The 17,602-nt window shown below is 37.7% G+C and overlaps 1 protein-coding gene across 3 annotated transcripts in view; it reads right to left on the bottom strand.

The window, feature by feature from the left end:
- The window catches only part of Lnpep (leucyl and cystinyl aminopeptidase), a 95,539-nt gene that overhangs the window by 42,047 nt on the left and 35,890 nt on the right, over window positions 1-17,602 (bottom strand). For all 3 annotated transcript variants that reach the window (NM_001113403.3, XM_087605894.1, XM_087605935.1), the window contains 6 exon segments: window positions 4-117; window positions 2,486-2,640; window positions 3,194-3,314; window positions 7,532-7,663; window positions 8,836-8,974; window positions 16,052-16,892. In NM_001113403.3, coding sequence (NP_001106874.1) covers window positions 4-117; window positions 2,486-2,640; window positions 3,194-3,314; window positions 7,532-7,663; window positions 8,836-8,974; window positions 16,052-16,892 — 1,502 coding nt within the window.

Here is a 17,602-nt window from a genome sequence, read left to right on the forward strand (position 1 = left end):
TACACTGTTGAGCTCTTTGAATATTTTTTCCACAGAGAAATACTCCATGAAAGTGGCAAAGCCTTCGTTTAGCCACAGGTCATTCCACCACTGCATTGTAACCAGATTACCAAACCACTGTAAGAGAGACAAACTAGTAACCAGCAGGGCATTTGTATTCTCAGGAATTTCTTAATTGAATACACCATCAGGCTAATTGAAGATAATAAAGTTAAAATATCTTAAAACAAACTATACCCAGAGTAATTAAAGTCTTATAAAAGTTATACAAACTATCTCCCAAAATAAAAGATTTTAAAAGTACCGATTTTAAACCGATTTTAGAAGTACAATTAAAAACTTCAACATTTTTACCTTAACTGAATGGGGAAAAAAAGCAACAAACATTACATTTATTTATTAAAATATATACAAATTTTTAACGTATGCTATATACATCATGTTATTTTAAGCTGCTTCATTAAAGTGGAACTGCTTAGATAGTGGAATTTTCTGATCTAACATCAAGTTAGTAAGATTATTTTCCATTATATATATATAACCCTCTATTTTCCTATTGTCAGAGGGTCTGGATGTCATGTTTTTCTCCCATTATCTGAGTTCAAAACACATGAATCTGACCAAAATTTAAGTAACATTCCTATAAAAACCTTGTATGTACGCACGTGCATGTACATGAACACACACACACACACACACACACACACACACACACACACACACACACACACACACAAAGTCAGAGAAATCTTTCAATGGTTTCTTATATATGGTAGTAAAAAGAAGAAAAAAGGTAAGAGACTTTCCTAAATAACATGTTCAAAGTAGTTTCCAGTATGGAGAGATGGCTCACCCATTAGCATCGGCCCTACAATCCTGAGGACCTGAGTTTGGATCTCAGCACCATGTAACAAGCCACCATGTAATTCTCTACAAACTGTCTGAAGTCCCAGTTTTACAGACATACAAACAGGCAAATCACTGGGGTCTGCTGGCTCCCACTTCTCTAAGATATGAGTTCTAGGTTTAGAAAGAGAATCTGTCTCAGGATAGGTGGGGAGTACTGAAGAGGACCTGATGCACTCTTCTGTCTGTATGAGCACCCACATGCTCCTAAACTCACACAGTCACACACATGCACACGCATGTACCCACATGCTCATGAACCCACAAAGTTAGAACACACACATAGAGACAGCCAGAAACACACACACACACACACACACACACACACACACACACACACACGCATGCATACACATGCATGCAGACACAAACTCCTTTAAAAATACTTGCAATAAAAAGTGGTCATGGGTCATGAAAATTTGTCAATGTGGTATGGGGCTTATTTCACATCCGTAGCAAAAAATAAGGTTAATAATAAAAAAATTACATTTGAAAGTTGCAATTATTTATTTTTCAAAGGGAGTATCTTAAAATCTGTTGAACAAGAAGTTTATAAGCCCTAAACAGAAGATAAAAGACATATTCTACAGAGTTGGAAGAAATTTCACGAGAGCACTTTTCTTTCAGCACATTATAGCAGAAGGATAGGTCAGCTTGTCGAGTTCCTACAGGGGTCACAGAGTCACCTATCGATGATACCTGAGTCAAAGCTAACTGGCCACAGCACTTTCTAGTCTTCCTTCACGTACTGCTTGTTCACAGGTTTTGAAACCACTGAAAAGCATCTCATACCGAAGGCTCAACAGAGATGTGTTGGAAATGGGGATGTTCATGAACATCTTTTTTTCCCCCATCTTTATATAAGAATTCCTTCACTCTACACTAGGGAAAGCTCCTTCTTTCCTATTAATAGAAAACCCAGTTGTAGCAGGAAGAAGAAAAAGAAAACTGGTCTTGACAACTGTGATTCAACAAGTGTCAGTAGAAAGTTGGAGATGACAGCACACGCCTGTGAAATGGTACCCAAGTGTTGAGTTGAGATAGGAGAAAGCGAGCTACACATTAAGACAGTTCTACCTTAATAAGGGAGACTGTAACTGAGGGAAACATTCTATCCTACAAGGTTCCACTGAGAAGCCAGTAATTGTTAGATATGACACAGATATGTATTATTAAGAAAAAGAAATGATTTTCCAAGGTTGGAGAATTTAGCTCAGTGATATAGCACTGTCTAGCAAACACAAAGTCCTGGGCTTGGTCCCAGCACTGGGATAATAAAAAAGATAACCTGAATATACAGTTCTTCTTCAAGGCTTAATGGTATCACAGCTGTGAGTTTGAACTAATCATTTTGCAGAGCTAATTCAAAATTTATCTACCTGTAAAATGGGATTATCGCCCACCTTTGGACATTTATGAGATGAGACAATGGATGTGAAATGGCCTAAAGGTGAAATGCTTCCCCTTGTCATTGTATATAATAGCAATCCTAAAACCATAGACTAGTAATATGCTCACTAACATACAGGTATTTTCTAAAACTCTGAGAGTGAGACATAATGGTACTGGTTGGTAATACCTGATGTGCCAGCTCGTGAGCGATGATTTTAGTGACCAGTTTTCTATCTGCTACTGAAGAAGTGGCATTGTCATACAGAAGAGTCTCTTCTCGGAACGTAAGCAGGCCCCAATTTTCCATTGCTCCTGCTTCAAAGTCAGGAATGGCCACCAGATCTGGACAGGACAAGACAGAATCAACTTCTCATCTAAAGAACTCCCTAAGTCAAGATACTCTGCCCAGTAAAAGGTCTTTCATGATCCTTAACACACGGAATCTTCCTTTTCATGGGTCTAAATGCTCTGTTCCTGTGTATCAGCTGAGGAAGACCTAATCAGCAATCCACTGTCCCCTAATAAGGACAAAACCAGCTCATTTCCTTCAGAACCAATGTCACACCAAACAGAACGTTAATCTCCTCGCTATCACGGGCTCCCAGTATGTACTTTAGTCATCGGAATCACTGTAAGTTAGAATTCATCAAACTCCACATGGAGCCTTAGCAAATTTCTGCAACCCCATAAACTTTTAAGTTATCTAAGTAATTTTAAGTCTAAGTTCAGATGTACAGACTATAAATAATCTTAACAAATAAAATTTTTACAGCATTAAAAATTTCTTGGTTTTCTTTTGAAAAAATTTGGCAAAGGCTTTTTCTAAAAAATCATTTATGAAGCAAATCTTTGTTATAAATTGCAATAAAAATGAAAGGAACTATTTAATTCTTACCCAATTTCTTTAGTGGGTATTGAATTTCAAAGTAATTTTGATAAAACTCAAGGAGCTTTACAGTTGTGTCCAAGGCATGGTAAACTTGATCAATTTTTTCTGGTACAGCATATACAGAAACCTAAGAGAAACATAATCCATGATGTAAAGGCAGGTGACAGTAAAATGACATGGCGCTCAGCTGAGCACTGTTAGGGCCAGCAAATCCTAACAATTCTGCCAGCCACACAGAACAAGCCATTCATTTTCATACTTACACAGAAGAATTACTTAGTGTTTTAACTTTCTTTAAGCTTTCCCCAATATCACAAATAAACTACTGTGGCACATCTCAGAGCAAATAATAAGCACTAAGCAGGGTCCTTAATATAATGATACATTCTTGCACTCCTGTAACCCACAAATGCTCTTACTTCTGAACTGTGAAGGTAAATTATATGTAGCACAAAACTAAGGTGTTAATCCTTTTGGTACCTGTTCCTGTGCCTGTCATCCAGTAGGCACTAAGTATATCGTCATAAATAAACACTAACTTCAGTTGTTGGCCTGCTCTGTGGATCATGAGACACCCTCACTATGATTCAGGCCTCCCCTTGCCCATTCCCTTTAGGCTATACACTCAGAAGGAAAGCATATAGAATCACACAGATTACTTAAATACCTATGCTTTCTCTATTTGGAAGATAAGTGCATAGTTTAAGTAATATGATATGACTATAAAATAAACTGACATTTGACCTAAGGATGCAATTAATCTCAATTCTGACATACAATTAGGAGAAAGGGTTTGGAAGTTTTTCTTCATTTCTCTTTTTTTTTTTCTTTTCCTTAAAAGGGCATGTGCTCTTAACTTCTTAATACATACACATTTATCATCTGCTTGTTATATTTATAACAACCTTCTTCTAAAAAAAAACAATGAAACTGTGGAGAATAAGCAAAGAGAATAACACGTTTCGGCAGAAATGACTTTTGCCATTTTGTGGTCTTAGAGATTTAAACTATGGCCCCACACATATGAGGTCAGCACTCCATGACTGAGCTAGTCTCCAGGCCTCTTTTTACTTTTTATTTGGACAGGGTGTCTCATTAAGTTCTCTGGGCTGTCTTGAACTCATTTGTAGCTCAGGCAAGTCTTGAACCTGTGATTCTCCTGCCTAGGCATCCTGAGTAGATGGGATTACAGGTCTTCACTACCATGCATACCAGAGGAGAAATGCCTTAAACAACACCAATTACTACTGTATGGGAGTTGTGGGGTACAGCTCTGTGATACAGGAGGTGGTTAGCAGGTTTAAGGCTCTGGGTTGAAACTTAAAAAAAAAAAAAGAAAAGAAAAACGAACAAACACATATCCTAGTAACAGTCGAAGGAAAGTCCACTGGCAACTAGGTCTTGACAGTTATAGCCTAAATGCTTTCTTGCCATCTACTGCAAGAACCCTGTAAGAGATTTCATAGCTACAGCTATGAAGGTCCGTGGTTACTCATGGCAAAGGGTTCTTTATGACTGAAGAACAGAGGATTCAGTAAGTTTAACCTGTTTGTGCCTTAAAGTAATAAAAACAAAAACTACCCAACAAAATTGGCCTTCCAAAACAGGTTAAGTGAACTTATTACAAAAAGCTTAAGTTCCTAACATAAAGAAAGTATTGATTTCTTTCTAATGACTGATTAGATGCACTAGTTGGGAATGAAACCAAATGTGCAAAGTGTACCAGGATGCTTGAAAGACACTTGGGATATGTCCTGGCTAGTTTTCTGTCAATGTAACACAATCTAGAGTTAGAGTTATCAGAAAGGAGGGCCGCCACTGAGAAATGCTGCCGTAGATTCAGCTGTAAGGCATTTGTGATTGATGGGGGAGGGCCCAGCCCATGGTGAGTGGTGCTATTCCTGGGCTGGTGGTCTAAGGTTCTGAAGGAAAGCAGGCTGAGCAAAGTCACAGAAGCAAATCAGTAAGCAGCACCCTCCATGGCTTCTGCATCAGCTCCTGTTTCCAGGATCCTGTCCTGTTTAAGTTCCTGTCCTGGCTTCCTTCAGTGATGAATAGTGCTGTAGAAGTGTAAGGCAGATTAACCCTTTCCTACCCAAGCTTCTTTGGTGTTTCATCACATAATAGTAACCCTAACTAAGACAGGATAGAAACTAGAAATTTTCAACACAAACATGCTTGTGAATAAATTAAAATTACAGCTATCTTGAGCGTACTATTGAGGGCTCTAGTTAAGCTCTCCATGTCAGATGTAGTACTTGTACCTGACTAATTAAACGGATTCTACCAACTAGTGTATCTATAACAAAAACAAATGTAGAAAGCAAGGAAACAAGACAGAAACCTCAAGAGAAGCATGAAGTAGCATGTTTAAAAACTGGCCAACAATTTTCCAAATAATTCTGACATTCCTAAGAAGAGAAAAAAATATTTTTTTCAGACCAAACGGATCTTTCACATTCTATTAAACAAAACAAAACAAAAACATTTACAGAACCAAAAAAATTAAAATTAAAATTAAAAAATTAAAAAAAATAATTAAGTATTAAGCCTAGGGCTTGGCTAGTATCCAGTGAACAGGATTGTATTCCTAAATCTTGTTTTTATTTTGAGGCTTTGATATGAAAGCAGACTTTATTAATAAACAAGACATATATATAGTAATCTACAGTCATCGATAAAAATCAGTTTATTAGTCGATTTTATCTCTTTATTCCTGAATCTTGTTAAATAGACCTACTAGCTATTATTATAAAATAAAAGGTAGATTTCAACATCTTAAGTAATAAAAATCCTTCACTACCTTCCAAGTTTTAGACTTCTTGCAATACCTACATGTTACTGATATCAGCAATATATAAAGGTGGAGGGTAAAACTGTCTCCTACTGGCTCTGTGACTCTAGGTTAGTTAAGACTCTAGATTTAACCTCTCAGAGACACATCAGTGATATGGAACTAATGTTGGTACCATCTTCATTTAATAAAATAAGGTGTTTATAAATGAATTCCTAGCATAGCTGCTAACACAAAGCATACTCTTATCCATTCCCTAATTTAAAAAGGAGAAAAATAGAGAAACTATTGTTTATTCATGCTATCTAAAAAAAATTACTACTAGGTAGCACTGAAAATGAGATTATATCTTGGTGTGCAAAAGATTAAACAATATAATTGCATATGGAAAAAAGAAATGTGTACTTTATGCATATATATACATATAATATATATGTACATGTAGATGGTTTTTCTTTTCTGTGTCTGTATATGGTATCACAGTACTGGAAAATGAGGTATATAGGGGATTAAAATGCAATCTCTTTAAGACATCAGAGCTGGTAATCGTGAAGAGGTGATTCCATACCAAGATCTTATCCTTGTTTGACTATGGTATTGCCTAATACCGATGAATAAAGCCTCTGCCCATCCACCCAAAAAGTGATATGAAACTCTTTCCTTAAGCATCAATATACACGAGGATGAATTATATGTGTGATAATAAATTATGACACTAGGAGAGATGGAGGAATTCACACTAGAACAACTGAAAGTACAGCTAAGCCTATAGAGAAAAGTCTCAGATATCAAAATGATGAATTTTAATGTAACCCTGCAGACAACACTGAGCTAACATAGCAGATGAGGGGGCAGGTTTGGGAAAGTAAGTAAAAAAGTAGGTACTTAAAAAAAAACTGTTGTGTATCGTCAGTGTATTTCTACTGTAAATAAAAATTCAAATCAAACAACTATTTTCACAGATTCAAAGAAAAATAAAAAAAGCATCACTAAATCATAAATTATGATTTATGGAAATAAGTTAGGCCATTAAACAATTGTATACATTCCCTATGAATAAATTCAACCAAGACTTGCTTCTATTTTTAGGGACTGAAACTAGAGCCTTACACATGCTCACAAAAACACTGCTGCTCTATAGCCCAGCACTAATATTTTTTAAAGAGTATTCATCTCATTTTACAGCCAACCCAGTATTATAACCACAGTTACATAAATTACTATAATTCTTGAAGTATGGCAGGCAGAGATTCTTACATTTTGATTTAGTTTAAAGTTAAAGAACTATATAAGGCTACTAAGATCATATTCTACAGTGTAGTTCTAGAAAAGTTAGTATGCTATCTTACTATAATTCTCATAAAATAGAAAACTTGAGAACTATTGACTTTCAGATGTCGAATAGAAGTAAATATGAGTCAAGTGAGAGTTGTACTTCTGGTATAAAATATTAGAATCTGATCTAAAAGCTTGTATTCATAAGGCAACCACCAAGAACCACCACCACCTTACTGTACACAGGCTTTCAGACAATTAGAACACCAACTTACCAGAGTCCCGTTTACATCCTGACTCAGGTTCCTCATCTCCCCTACAATGAAAGCAACCAGGTATGTGCTCATTTTCACACTTTCAGAAAACTCATCTTGAATAAGTCCTTCTTCTGTAGGGACTGATGACTTCTATAGCCAAAAGAAAAAAGACAACAGTTCTGTAATTAAAGGAATCAATGACAAATATACTGAGAAACTAAAAATTCATTAAGTAATAATTATATATTTGAATCTTTCAACTCAAATTTCTAGAGTATAGACATTTGTTTCAGTTTCTTCTACTACCCTTGATCAAAAAGACACAGAGTATCCTGAGAAACTCAACATGACTCTCAATATATTTAAGTTACCTGTAGCAGTTGTTCTATCTCTTCAATTGTAGCAAAACTCAAGTCCTTCCCCACTCCCTACCTCCATAACCTGAGGATCATTGACTTCGAGGAGGAACTGTACCTAAGACATCCCATCATGATCTAGTGCTCCATGGAAGACTTAGTGGAATCAAAAGCATTAAGTCACCAGAGAACTCTGCAACAGACTAAAAGTGGAGAAATGCCAGAAATTCTCAAAATTTTCCAACCATGAATCTGGTTTTGTTTTGGGTTACTGGAGAAGCAGGTGCCCACCTCTTTAAGAGATGGAGTGAGGTGAAGGTCACCTATGAGAATGAAAGCTCATGCTGTCTGATGTCTATGGGAGTAGATTGTATTGCCTGCTGTCTGTGGCTACTCCTCACCTCTAGCCATACAAGTTCTAGGAAGTACTACACAGGCTGCACAAAGCCATGCAGGCAGACACACAAAGAACCCAAGTTCTCATTAGCATAAAACTCCTCTGCTTGGTGTTACTCCTATTACGCCCCATGCAACTAACACTCAAGATAGAGGCTTCTGTTCTTGTCCATTTCCACATAACAATAATCCAAAGTTTCATTTGCCAAAACACAAGAATGATCACAATTCCACAGTCTCAACAATGCTCACAACAGCAAATTCATTATGTCTCAAGTAATTTACTGGGCTCATATGTACAAGTTCATTGGGTTAGTATTTGTGCTACTGCAGAGCAAGAAGACACTTCACACCTCCTACGCATGATTTTAAGCCCTGCAGGGTCTTTTCCTTCCTCAAATGTTCCTCAGACTGACAAAGTACTTTTCTTTCCATTTTTATTTAACTATTTCAGAAAGAATATATGCATGTATGTTTCTAAATATTCCTACAACAGTACAGTAAAGAGGAATCCCACTGTTCTCAGAGATAAAAGATCTATCCAAATCTTTCACCTTCAAGTCCCAGTACCTTAGGCATATTTGATAACGCAGTATGGTGCTCATCCCTTGTGATCTTGATGATAAATGTGGCCTTAAATGCTGGTTCATCAAAACAAGGAAAAGCAGATCTTGCTGCCAAAGGTTCAAACTGAGTTGCTGCAAAGTTCCTAAAAACAAATGCAAATTCAATAGTTAAGAGTGTCTACTAGACGGGCATCCTATCAAGTATTAGGGCTATTAAGAAAAATACATTACAATTCTAGCCTTTAAAAGACCCACTATTAACTAAGGGAGTGGGGCAGAGGCCTAGAGGAGACAGAATCTTCTAGCAGGCTTCAAATTATATCCTAACAGTAGAACCACATTAGTTCATGAAACATGAAACAAATTCTTCTACAGTAGAGGAACTGTAGCGAAACTAGTACACAGCCTGAATGGGTCCTTGAATATCAAGCATACTTGACAAAGCACAGAACTGAAAAGTACACTTGAGAAAGACAGCAGCACAAGGAAAGAAGGCAGTATGTGTCTATAAGCTGGAGCAGCTGCTGTGTGCGCTGGGATTCACAAAGGTTCTTGAGTTTCTGACAGAAGTCCATAGGCAGGATTGTCGTTAGTTGCTACTAAACATCTGGGTTTGCAACGCTGAATCTACAATATGCACTTTCATGAAAATAGAAAAACCAGTTGTTCTTTAACAGTATTCTGCTTTCCTTTCTCCTCTTTCAGATTTCACTTCCATACCACAACAGCAGCAGTTAAGACTGTAAGACACACAAAAGTCCTGTATGAGAGAAGCGTAAGAAGAAGCAAGAGCTAATGGTAGATTTTCAGTCAGGAGAAAACTGATCTCCATATGTAAGACTACACAAGCACAGTAACAGAGCAAGGGCCCTCTCTCACAGCAGCTTCTATACCATCCAAAGGCACTTTGGTCACAGCATCCCCTGCTTCTCAGTCCGTAGACTCCACATTTAGATAAGCAGGAACTCTGACAAGTCTGTAACCTAGATCTCAGTTTTATATTTTATATATTATGGCTGAGACGGGTTTCCTTGCAAACCCAAGGGTTTTGTCAGAATGCAGGAAAAGTTTACAATAAAACCAAACAGAGGTCTATTAACGAACAAAAATTACAATGTAATGTTCTCTTTGAGACACAGACACAGACAGACAGACAGACAGACAGACAGACAGACAGACAGACACACACACACACACACACACACACACACACACACACCTCTTGACTTCTGTGATCCTCCTGCCTCTACCTCCCAAGTGCTGGGACAAGTGCATTCAATCATTCCTGACTATAGATCCTTACATTCTAAGTCAAAACAACAACGACAACACAAACAAGAAAATTTTAAGTTATTGTTAAAGCAATACAACAACTTAGTCACACGAGTCTATGAGACTACATTTTGATGATAATTACCATGTCTTCTCTATTCTGAAACTTTCTACCTATTCTTTCCTTGTGACTATGTTTGCTTTCAGAAATACTTGCTAAGGATGTCCTCAAGTCAGGACAGGAATTAGGTGGGAGGTGAGTAAGAAAATTCTAAGCATTGACAAAAATAATGTACAAAAGAAAAGTATGGAAAGATCTGTATGATAAGAACTTCAAGTCTCTGAAGAAAGAAATCAAAGAAGACCTCAGAAGATTGAAAGATCACCCATGCTCATGGATTGGCAGGATTAATAAAGTAAAAATGGCCATCTTGCTGAAAGCAGTCTACAGATTCAATGCAATTCTCATCAAAATCCCAACTCAATCCTTCATAGAGTTAGAAAGAGCACTTCTCAAATTTATTTGGAATACCAAAAAGAAAAAAAAAAACAAAAACAAAAAAAAACAAAAAAACAAAAAACCACAGGATAGCAAAAACTATCTTCAACAATAAAAGAACATCTCAAACTCAAGCAGTATTACAGAGCAATAGTGATAAAAACTGCATGGTATTGGTACAGAGACAGGAATGTAGATCAGTGGAACAGAACTGAAGACCCAGAAATGAACCCACACACCTATGGTCACTTGATCTTTGACAAAGGAGCTAAAACCATCCAGTGGAAAAAAGACAGCATTTTCAACAAATGGTGCTGGTTCAACTGGAGGTCAGAATGTAGAAGAATGCAAATCCATCCATTCTTATTATCCTGTAAAAAGTTCAAGTCCAAGTGGAACAAGTACCTCCACATAAAACCAGATACACTGAAGCTAATAGACGAGAAAGTGGGGAAGAGCCTCAAACATATGGGCACAGGGGAAAATTTCCTGAACAGGTAGCAGTGACTTATTCTTTAAGAGTAAGAATCAACAAATGGGACCTCATAAAATTGCAAAGCTTCTGTAAGGCAAAGGACATTGTCAATAGACCAAAACAGCAACCAACAGATTGGGAAAAGATCTTTACCAATTCTATATCTGATAGAGGGCTAATATCCAATATACACAAAGAACTCTAGAAGTTAAGACTCCGGAGAACCAAATAACCCTATTAAAAATGGGGAACAGAGCTAAACAGAGAATTCTCAAATGAGGAAACTTGAATGGCTGAGAAGCACCTAAAGAAATGTTCACCAGAAAGACTGGAGGTCCCAGGGAGTTTAGAGGTCTGATGGGGTGGGTAGGGTGGAGATATATATCCTCGTGGACACAGTGGGGGGTAGGGTGGGGAGGAGGTATGGGATGTGGAACAGTGGGAGGGTGGATCAGGAGGGGAATAAAGTCTGGAATATAAAAAAGAAAGAACGAATGAAAGAAAGGAAAAAAGAAAAGAAGGAAGGAAGGAAGGAAGGAAGGAAGGAAGGAAGGAAGGAAGGAAGGAAAGAAAAGAACGAACTAAAGGAAGGAAGGTAGGTAGGTAGGTAGGTAGGAAGGTAGGTAGGTAGGTAGGTAGGTAGGTAGGTAGGTAGGTTGGATCAACATCCTTAGTCATCAGGGAAATGCAAATTAAAACAACCCTGAGATTCCACCTCACACCAATCAGAATGGCTAAAATCAAAAACTCAGGCTATAGCAGATGCTGGCTAGGATGTGGAGAAAGAGGAACACTCCTCCACTCTTGGTGGGACTGCAAGCTGGTATAACCACTTTAGAAATCAATCTGATGGTTCCTCAGAAAAGTGGACATTGTACTACCTAAGGATCCAGCTACACCACTCCTGGGCATATACCCAAAACATGCTCCACCATGTTCATAGCAGCCTTATTTATAATAGCCAGAAGCTGGAAACAATCCAGATAACCCTCAACAGAGGAATAGACACAGAAAATGTGGTACATTTACACAATAGGATATTATTCAGCTATTAAAAACAAAGGCTTCATGAAATTCGCAGACAAATGGATGGATCTAGAAAATATCGTTCTAATGAGGTAACTCAATCACAAAAGAATACACATGGCATGTACTCACTGATAAGTGGATATTAGGCAAAAAGCTTGGAATGTTCATGATACAACTCACGGACCACATGAAGCTCAAGAGGAAGGAACACCAAAGAGTGGATGCTTCAGTCCTACTTAGAGGGGAACAAACTAATCAAGAAAAGTGGAGGGTGGGTGGAACTTGGGAGGAAGAAAGGAGGGTGAGGGGAAAAAGAGGGGCAGAATCAGGTATGGGAGGAGATGGAGATGAACAGAGGTGTTTAGCAAGGTGGGATGGGAAACTGGGGCTAGAAACCAGCAAGTCTCAGATGCCAGGAAAGCAAGAACCTTCTAGGACCCCACAGGGATGACATTAGCTGAAATTAACCACAAATGGGAAGGAGAAACTGTCGAGACCATATTGAGAGGTTGGGCATGTCCCCCACTTCCTGGTTGAGGGATGGGGCCACCCACCCATCTCAAAAATTTTAACCCAGTATTGCTCCTGTTTAAAGGAAATACAGGGACAAAGAGTGGAGCAGAGACTGAAGGGAAGGCCATCTAGAGACTGCCCTACCTGGGGATCCATCCCATATGTAGACCCCAAACCCAGACAATATTGCTGATGCCAAGAAGTGCATGCTGACAGGAGCCAGATACAGCTGTCTCCTGAGAGGCTCTGCCAGATCCTGACCACTACAGATGTGGATGCTGGAAAGCCAACCATTGGACTGATCATAGGAACTCCAATGGAGGAGGTAGGGGAAGGACTGAAGGAGCTGAAGGGGCCTTATCTGGCATCAGTAGGAGGGAGGCCCTTGGTTCTGTGAATGTTTGATGTTCCAGTGTAGAGGAATGCTAGGGCAATGGGTTGGAAGTGGGTGGGTAGGAGAGTATCCTCATAGAAGCAGGGTAAGGGGGGATGAGATAGGAGGTTTGCAGAGCTGGGAAAGGGGATAACATCTGAAACAAATAAATAAAATATACAATTAAAAAAAAGTTATCAACGGGGGAAGTGGTGCAATACAATGGAAAGGTTTAAGTTCCCTCTCTGATTCCTGACAGCCCTACCAGACTATATTACTTTATGTACTTCTGTTCTTGGCTATTATGAATACATTAACATCTCTTATGAGTTTGACAGGGTAGAAGACTAAAGAAACATAACATGTTCAGAGCAGTTTCTAGTATTTCAGTTCCCAATAAATACTGGCTACTGTTATGCTTAGTTGTAAAAAATAGAGAGTTCAACATGACAGGACAGTAAGGGCTGAGAGAAAAAACAACGGCCAGATAATGAAGACCATCAAAACGCTAGCCATGAGGACTGTGAAATGTCTGTAACCAAAGGCAACCATAAGCACCTCCACTAGCGGAAACAAGTATAAAGATAAAAAAAGGCATAGATTATGTTGGTAGCAGTGTGGAAAGTAAGTAAAGCTTCCTGACCACAAGCATTGTCTCTCTAAAGCATATGACATTTACAGACATTGTGATTTTCCAGGCAACAAGAGCATCGGTGGTACAGTGGTAAGAATAGCTGCCTCTCAAGCAAGAGGAAATGCATCGCCCTAATTACTCTATCAGTTTAAATATTTATTCTAATTATAACAGGGCCAACGTTAAAGTTTCTAGCAATATAAAGCAAAAATTTAAAAACATATAACATTGCTTAGGAATAGTAGCTTTTAGGCATCCTGAAGGTGAGAATGATCTAAACTTGTATCTACTCTCAAGATAGACAATATTTTGGGGTCTTCACTGTAACAGGCAGGTGAATGAACTTATGTCTGTTTGTGCTAAACTTTCAGTTTAAGATACTATTTTAATTACTCTATTTCTTAGTTTTAAGGATCCACATTTTTCTAACATAACTCAACTCAGCCCATGTCAAGAATATACACATCTATGCTAAAAAAAATCATTGGATTCTATTACCCAGTATTCATTTTCCCCATTATGTAGCATTAAGTCCAAAGATTTCAGGGAAACAACTCTGGGGCTTCTCTTAGAGTTTGCTTGCAATATTAAGTCACTGTTTTGTTTTTGTTTGCTTGTTTGTCTATTTATTTGGTTTTTCATGACAGGGTTTCTCTGTGTATCCCTTAGTGATCTTGGAACTCTAAGTCACTGCTTCATAATATGAGTGGTGTGTGCGTGTGTGCGTGCGTGTGTGTGTGTGTGTGTGTGTGTGTGTGTGTGTGTATCATTTATCTATAATCTATCTATCTATCTATCTATCTATCTATCTATCTATCTATCTATCTATCTGTCTACCTATCTATCTGGATCATTCTACACACAAAATATGTAATGCAAATAGGGTGTTAATACTGTATTTCCTAGGGATAACAGAGATTACAATCCAAAAACTAAAGCTAAAAACTCCAAGGCCACTATTTCAATCACAGATTTGTGTTCAATTTCAGATAATAATTCAACAACTAAAACATACAGACTGCATGCTATTTGTTTAAAAAGCAACATAAAGAAAAACAGTCGTTTATCTGGCATTTGTAGTAAGCAGAGGCTACTAAAATATAACCGTATGTTTCAAATTCAAATTACTAGTATAAAACTTGATATAAAAAAAGAAAATTGTAGCAGCTTTTGATGATTCTTAATGCCCAGCAAAGGGCTGCAACTTTATACTCAACAATTAATTTAACACTTAAATGTATTTTGATGACTGAGAAAGATAAAAGAATAATTTTTTCTATTTTTTGACAAAAGAAAAACTGCTCCCTTTCCCCTTCGCCTTTATGATTTTTCAAGACTGGGTTTCTCTGTGTAACAGTCCTGGCTGTCCCAGAACTCACTTTGTAGACCAGGTTGGCCTTGAACTCATAGAGATCTGCCTGCCTCTGACTTCTGAGTGCTGGGATTAAAGACATGTACTTCCACACCAGGCTGAAAAACACCCATTCTATAGCAAGTCAAATGTCTCTTGGGTGGAGAGAAAAGAACTAATAATTTGTTTTTATGTTCGGTTAGTGAAATTACCCTTAAAAATATATTTTCTTTCAACAAATTGAAAATTTAAAAAAATCTCCGAAACACTGTACATAACATGTTAATATATATTAGCCAATGGTCATGTTAATAATTCTTAAACTGGTCTACAGAATATTATGAGAGTCTTATGTAAGAATGTTCTACTAACATATAAATTGTTTTTGTCCACAGAGAGCTAACATTACCCATAATGTATACTTTCATAAAACCCATTTATGATTTGACTATGAAGATTAAAAAACAAAATATGATCCAAACCGGCTGTGGAATACTCTTATATCATGTTTCTCCCCCCACCCCTTCTCTCTCTCCTTTTGAGATGGATTCTTTCCTACACTTTTAGAGATTCCACACTCAAACTGACATTTTAAAAAGTAAACCAGTAAAGATTAATGACATTAAAAATGATATTCGAATCATATTTCACTCTCTTTCTCCAACTCACTAAGGACCTCCTTAAATCCTGCCTGCAAGCAGATTAGTCCATTCCCCTCACTCCGTATAGCTTCACGGAAGGATGTCAAACAATATTCATCTCATAAAACATGAAAAGCTCGGGGTTGGGGATTTAGCTCAGTGGTAGAGCGCTTGCCTAGGAAGCGCAAGGCCCTGGGTTCAATCCCCAGCTCCGAAAAAAAGAACCAAAAAAAAAAAAAAAAAAAAATCATGAAAAGCTCAAAAGAAGTATATTCTTCCATATTACCATTCTACTTTGTATATAATTTCCTAAATTTAAAACCTCTGTGGCTTTACTTAATTCAAATTAAATTTAAAATATCTATGGTGTGGACAGAGGGACCTAACCGCATGCAGAAGAGCACAGAACAAGAACCATCAGAGCTTTACATACTTTTTCTCATTACTTTTATCTGTGTAGGTGATGCCATAAAACCCATAGTAAGAGTTAGATATATTTGCTGAATATTCTATCTTCAAGGTATAATTGTGTCCTGTTAGAAGGCTTTCAGGGGCAACAACGGCGATTTGTTCATGATATGGATATTCCAGAATTTCAACTTGTTTTTCTTGACTGGAAACCGCCGACATAAATGTCACACTTGAAATATTATGTCCTGTGCTATGGAGAATGATGTCCCGTGTATCTTGAAGAGCCTGAAGTGAAATTGTCACAGAACCCCTGAATGTCATTGAGGTTAGGTTTGGATGTAGGCTAAGTTCATAGCGTTGAGGAATAATGGCAGTGGGAAGCCTAATTTGTGCCCATGGAAACACTTTCCCGTTTGTAGCAATCGGCTGAATGAGTTCTGCTGACTGGTTTGTTTTGTGGCAGCCTTCTTTGGTAAAGGTACATCTAGGCAGTAGATAAATCACCATGATTACAGAGACAGCAACCACAATGACAAAAACACAGATTACTAAGGTCCTGGCAGAGGGTACTGAACAAGTCCCATCTGGACTCTGCCTGTAGCCTGTTGCACTGTTCCGAAGGCCTGAGCTTCTGTTCATGAAGGACATGCCCAGCAGCTTGGCAGATGACTCATAATCCTCTTCATCCTCATCCATCTCATGCTCACCAAGACCTCTCACCAGAAGCCTCGAACCTCGGGGCTCATATTCAACTTCATCAGGTTCCAGAGGATGTAAACAAGGTTCTTTGGCTAAATCTACCACATCTGGTTCTTCTTCAAACATGCTGTTTTCAATCATATTCCTTGGAAGCTGAAGTCGATCTACAAAATTAAGACACAAAGATAAGATAGAAGTAGGGAGAGCTCATAATACAATGTTTCTTGGAAACACCAGATTTACTGTATTTTTAATCACTTGAGGTTTTTTTTTTTTTAATACTAAGACTTATTTCCATTTTAATGCTATTTGAATTAAATAAAGGCTTTATGCTATTCTTGAATTAGTCATTATAAACCCAAGTATATATTTTAAAAAGCACAGTACAATCATGAACCAAAACCAACAACAACAAAATAAAAATCTAGCCAGAGGGTATAAAGCTAATTATTTTTCTAGTTCTAATTCTATCACAGATTTCTCACTGTTGGTGGTCACTGAATTCATAAAATTATATCCAATGGTGAAGAAGAATGGCGACTGTACCTCTGTTGAAGCTGAGATGTATATAGGTTTGAGGCCTGGATAATTTTGATATGTGATATATATTTTATTTGAATTTGTTTTCTTTTAATAATAAAAGTATGTTAATTTTTCTTGAACAGCTGTGATTTCATAGTACTTTCCTTAATACAGTCCTACCTTTCCTTAATACATCTGGGCCCCTGGCTTGACTTTAGAAGATACTACTTTAGCCATGTCTAACTGTGTCTGTCCCTAGGAGTAAGTGGGGCCAAAAAGAAAGGACTAAACTCAAGGCCTTACTTCTGGGTCTGGACACCTGGGGCCTAGAATTCTTGGCCAAATACTACAA

This window comes from Rattus norvegicus, chromosome 1 (assembly GCF_021556685.1).
Source record: "Rattus norvegicus strain SHRSP/BbbUtx chromosome 1, alternate assembly SHRSP_T2T, whole genome shotgun sequence".
Classification (NCBI taxonomy): Eukaryota; Metazoa; Chordata; class Mammalia; order Rodentia; family Muridae; genus Rattus; species Rattus norvegicus.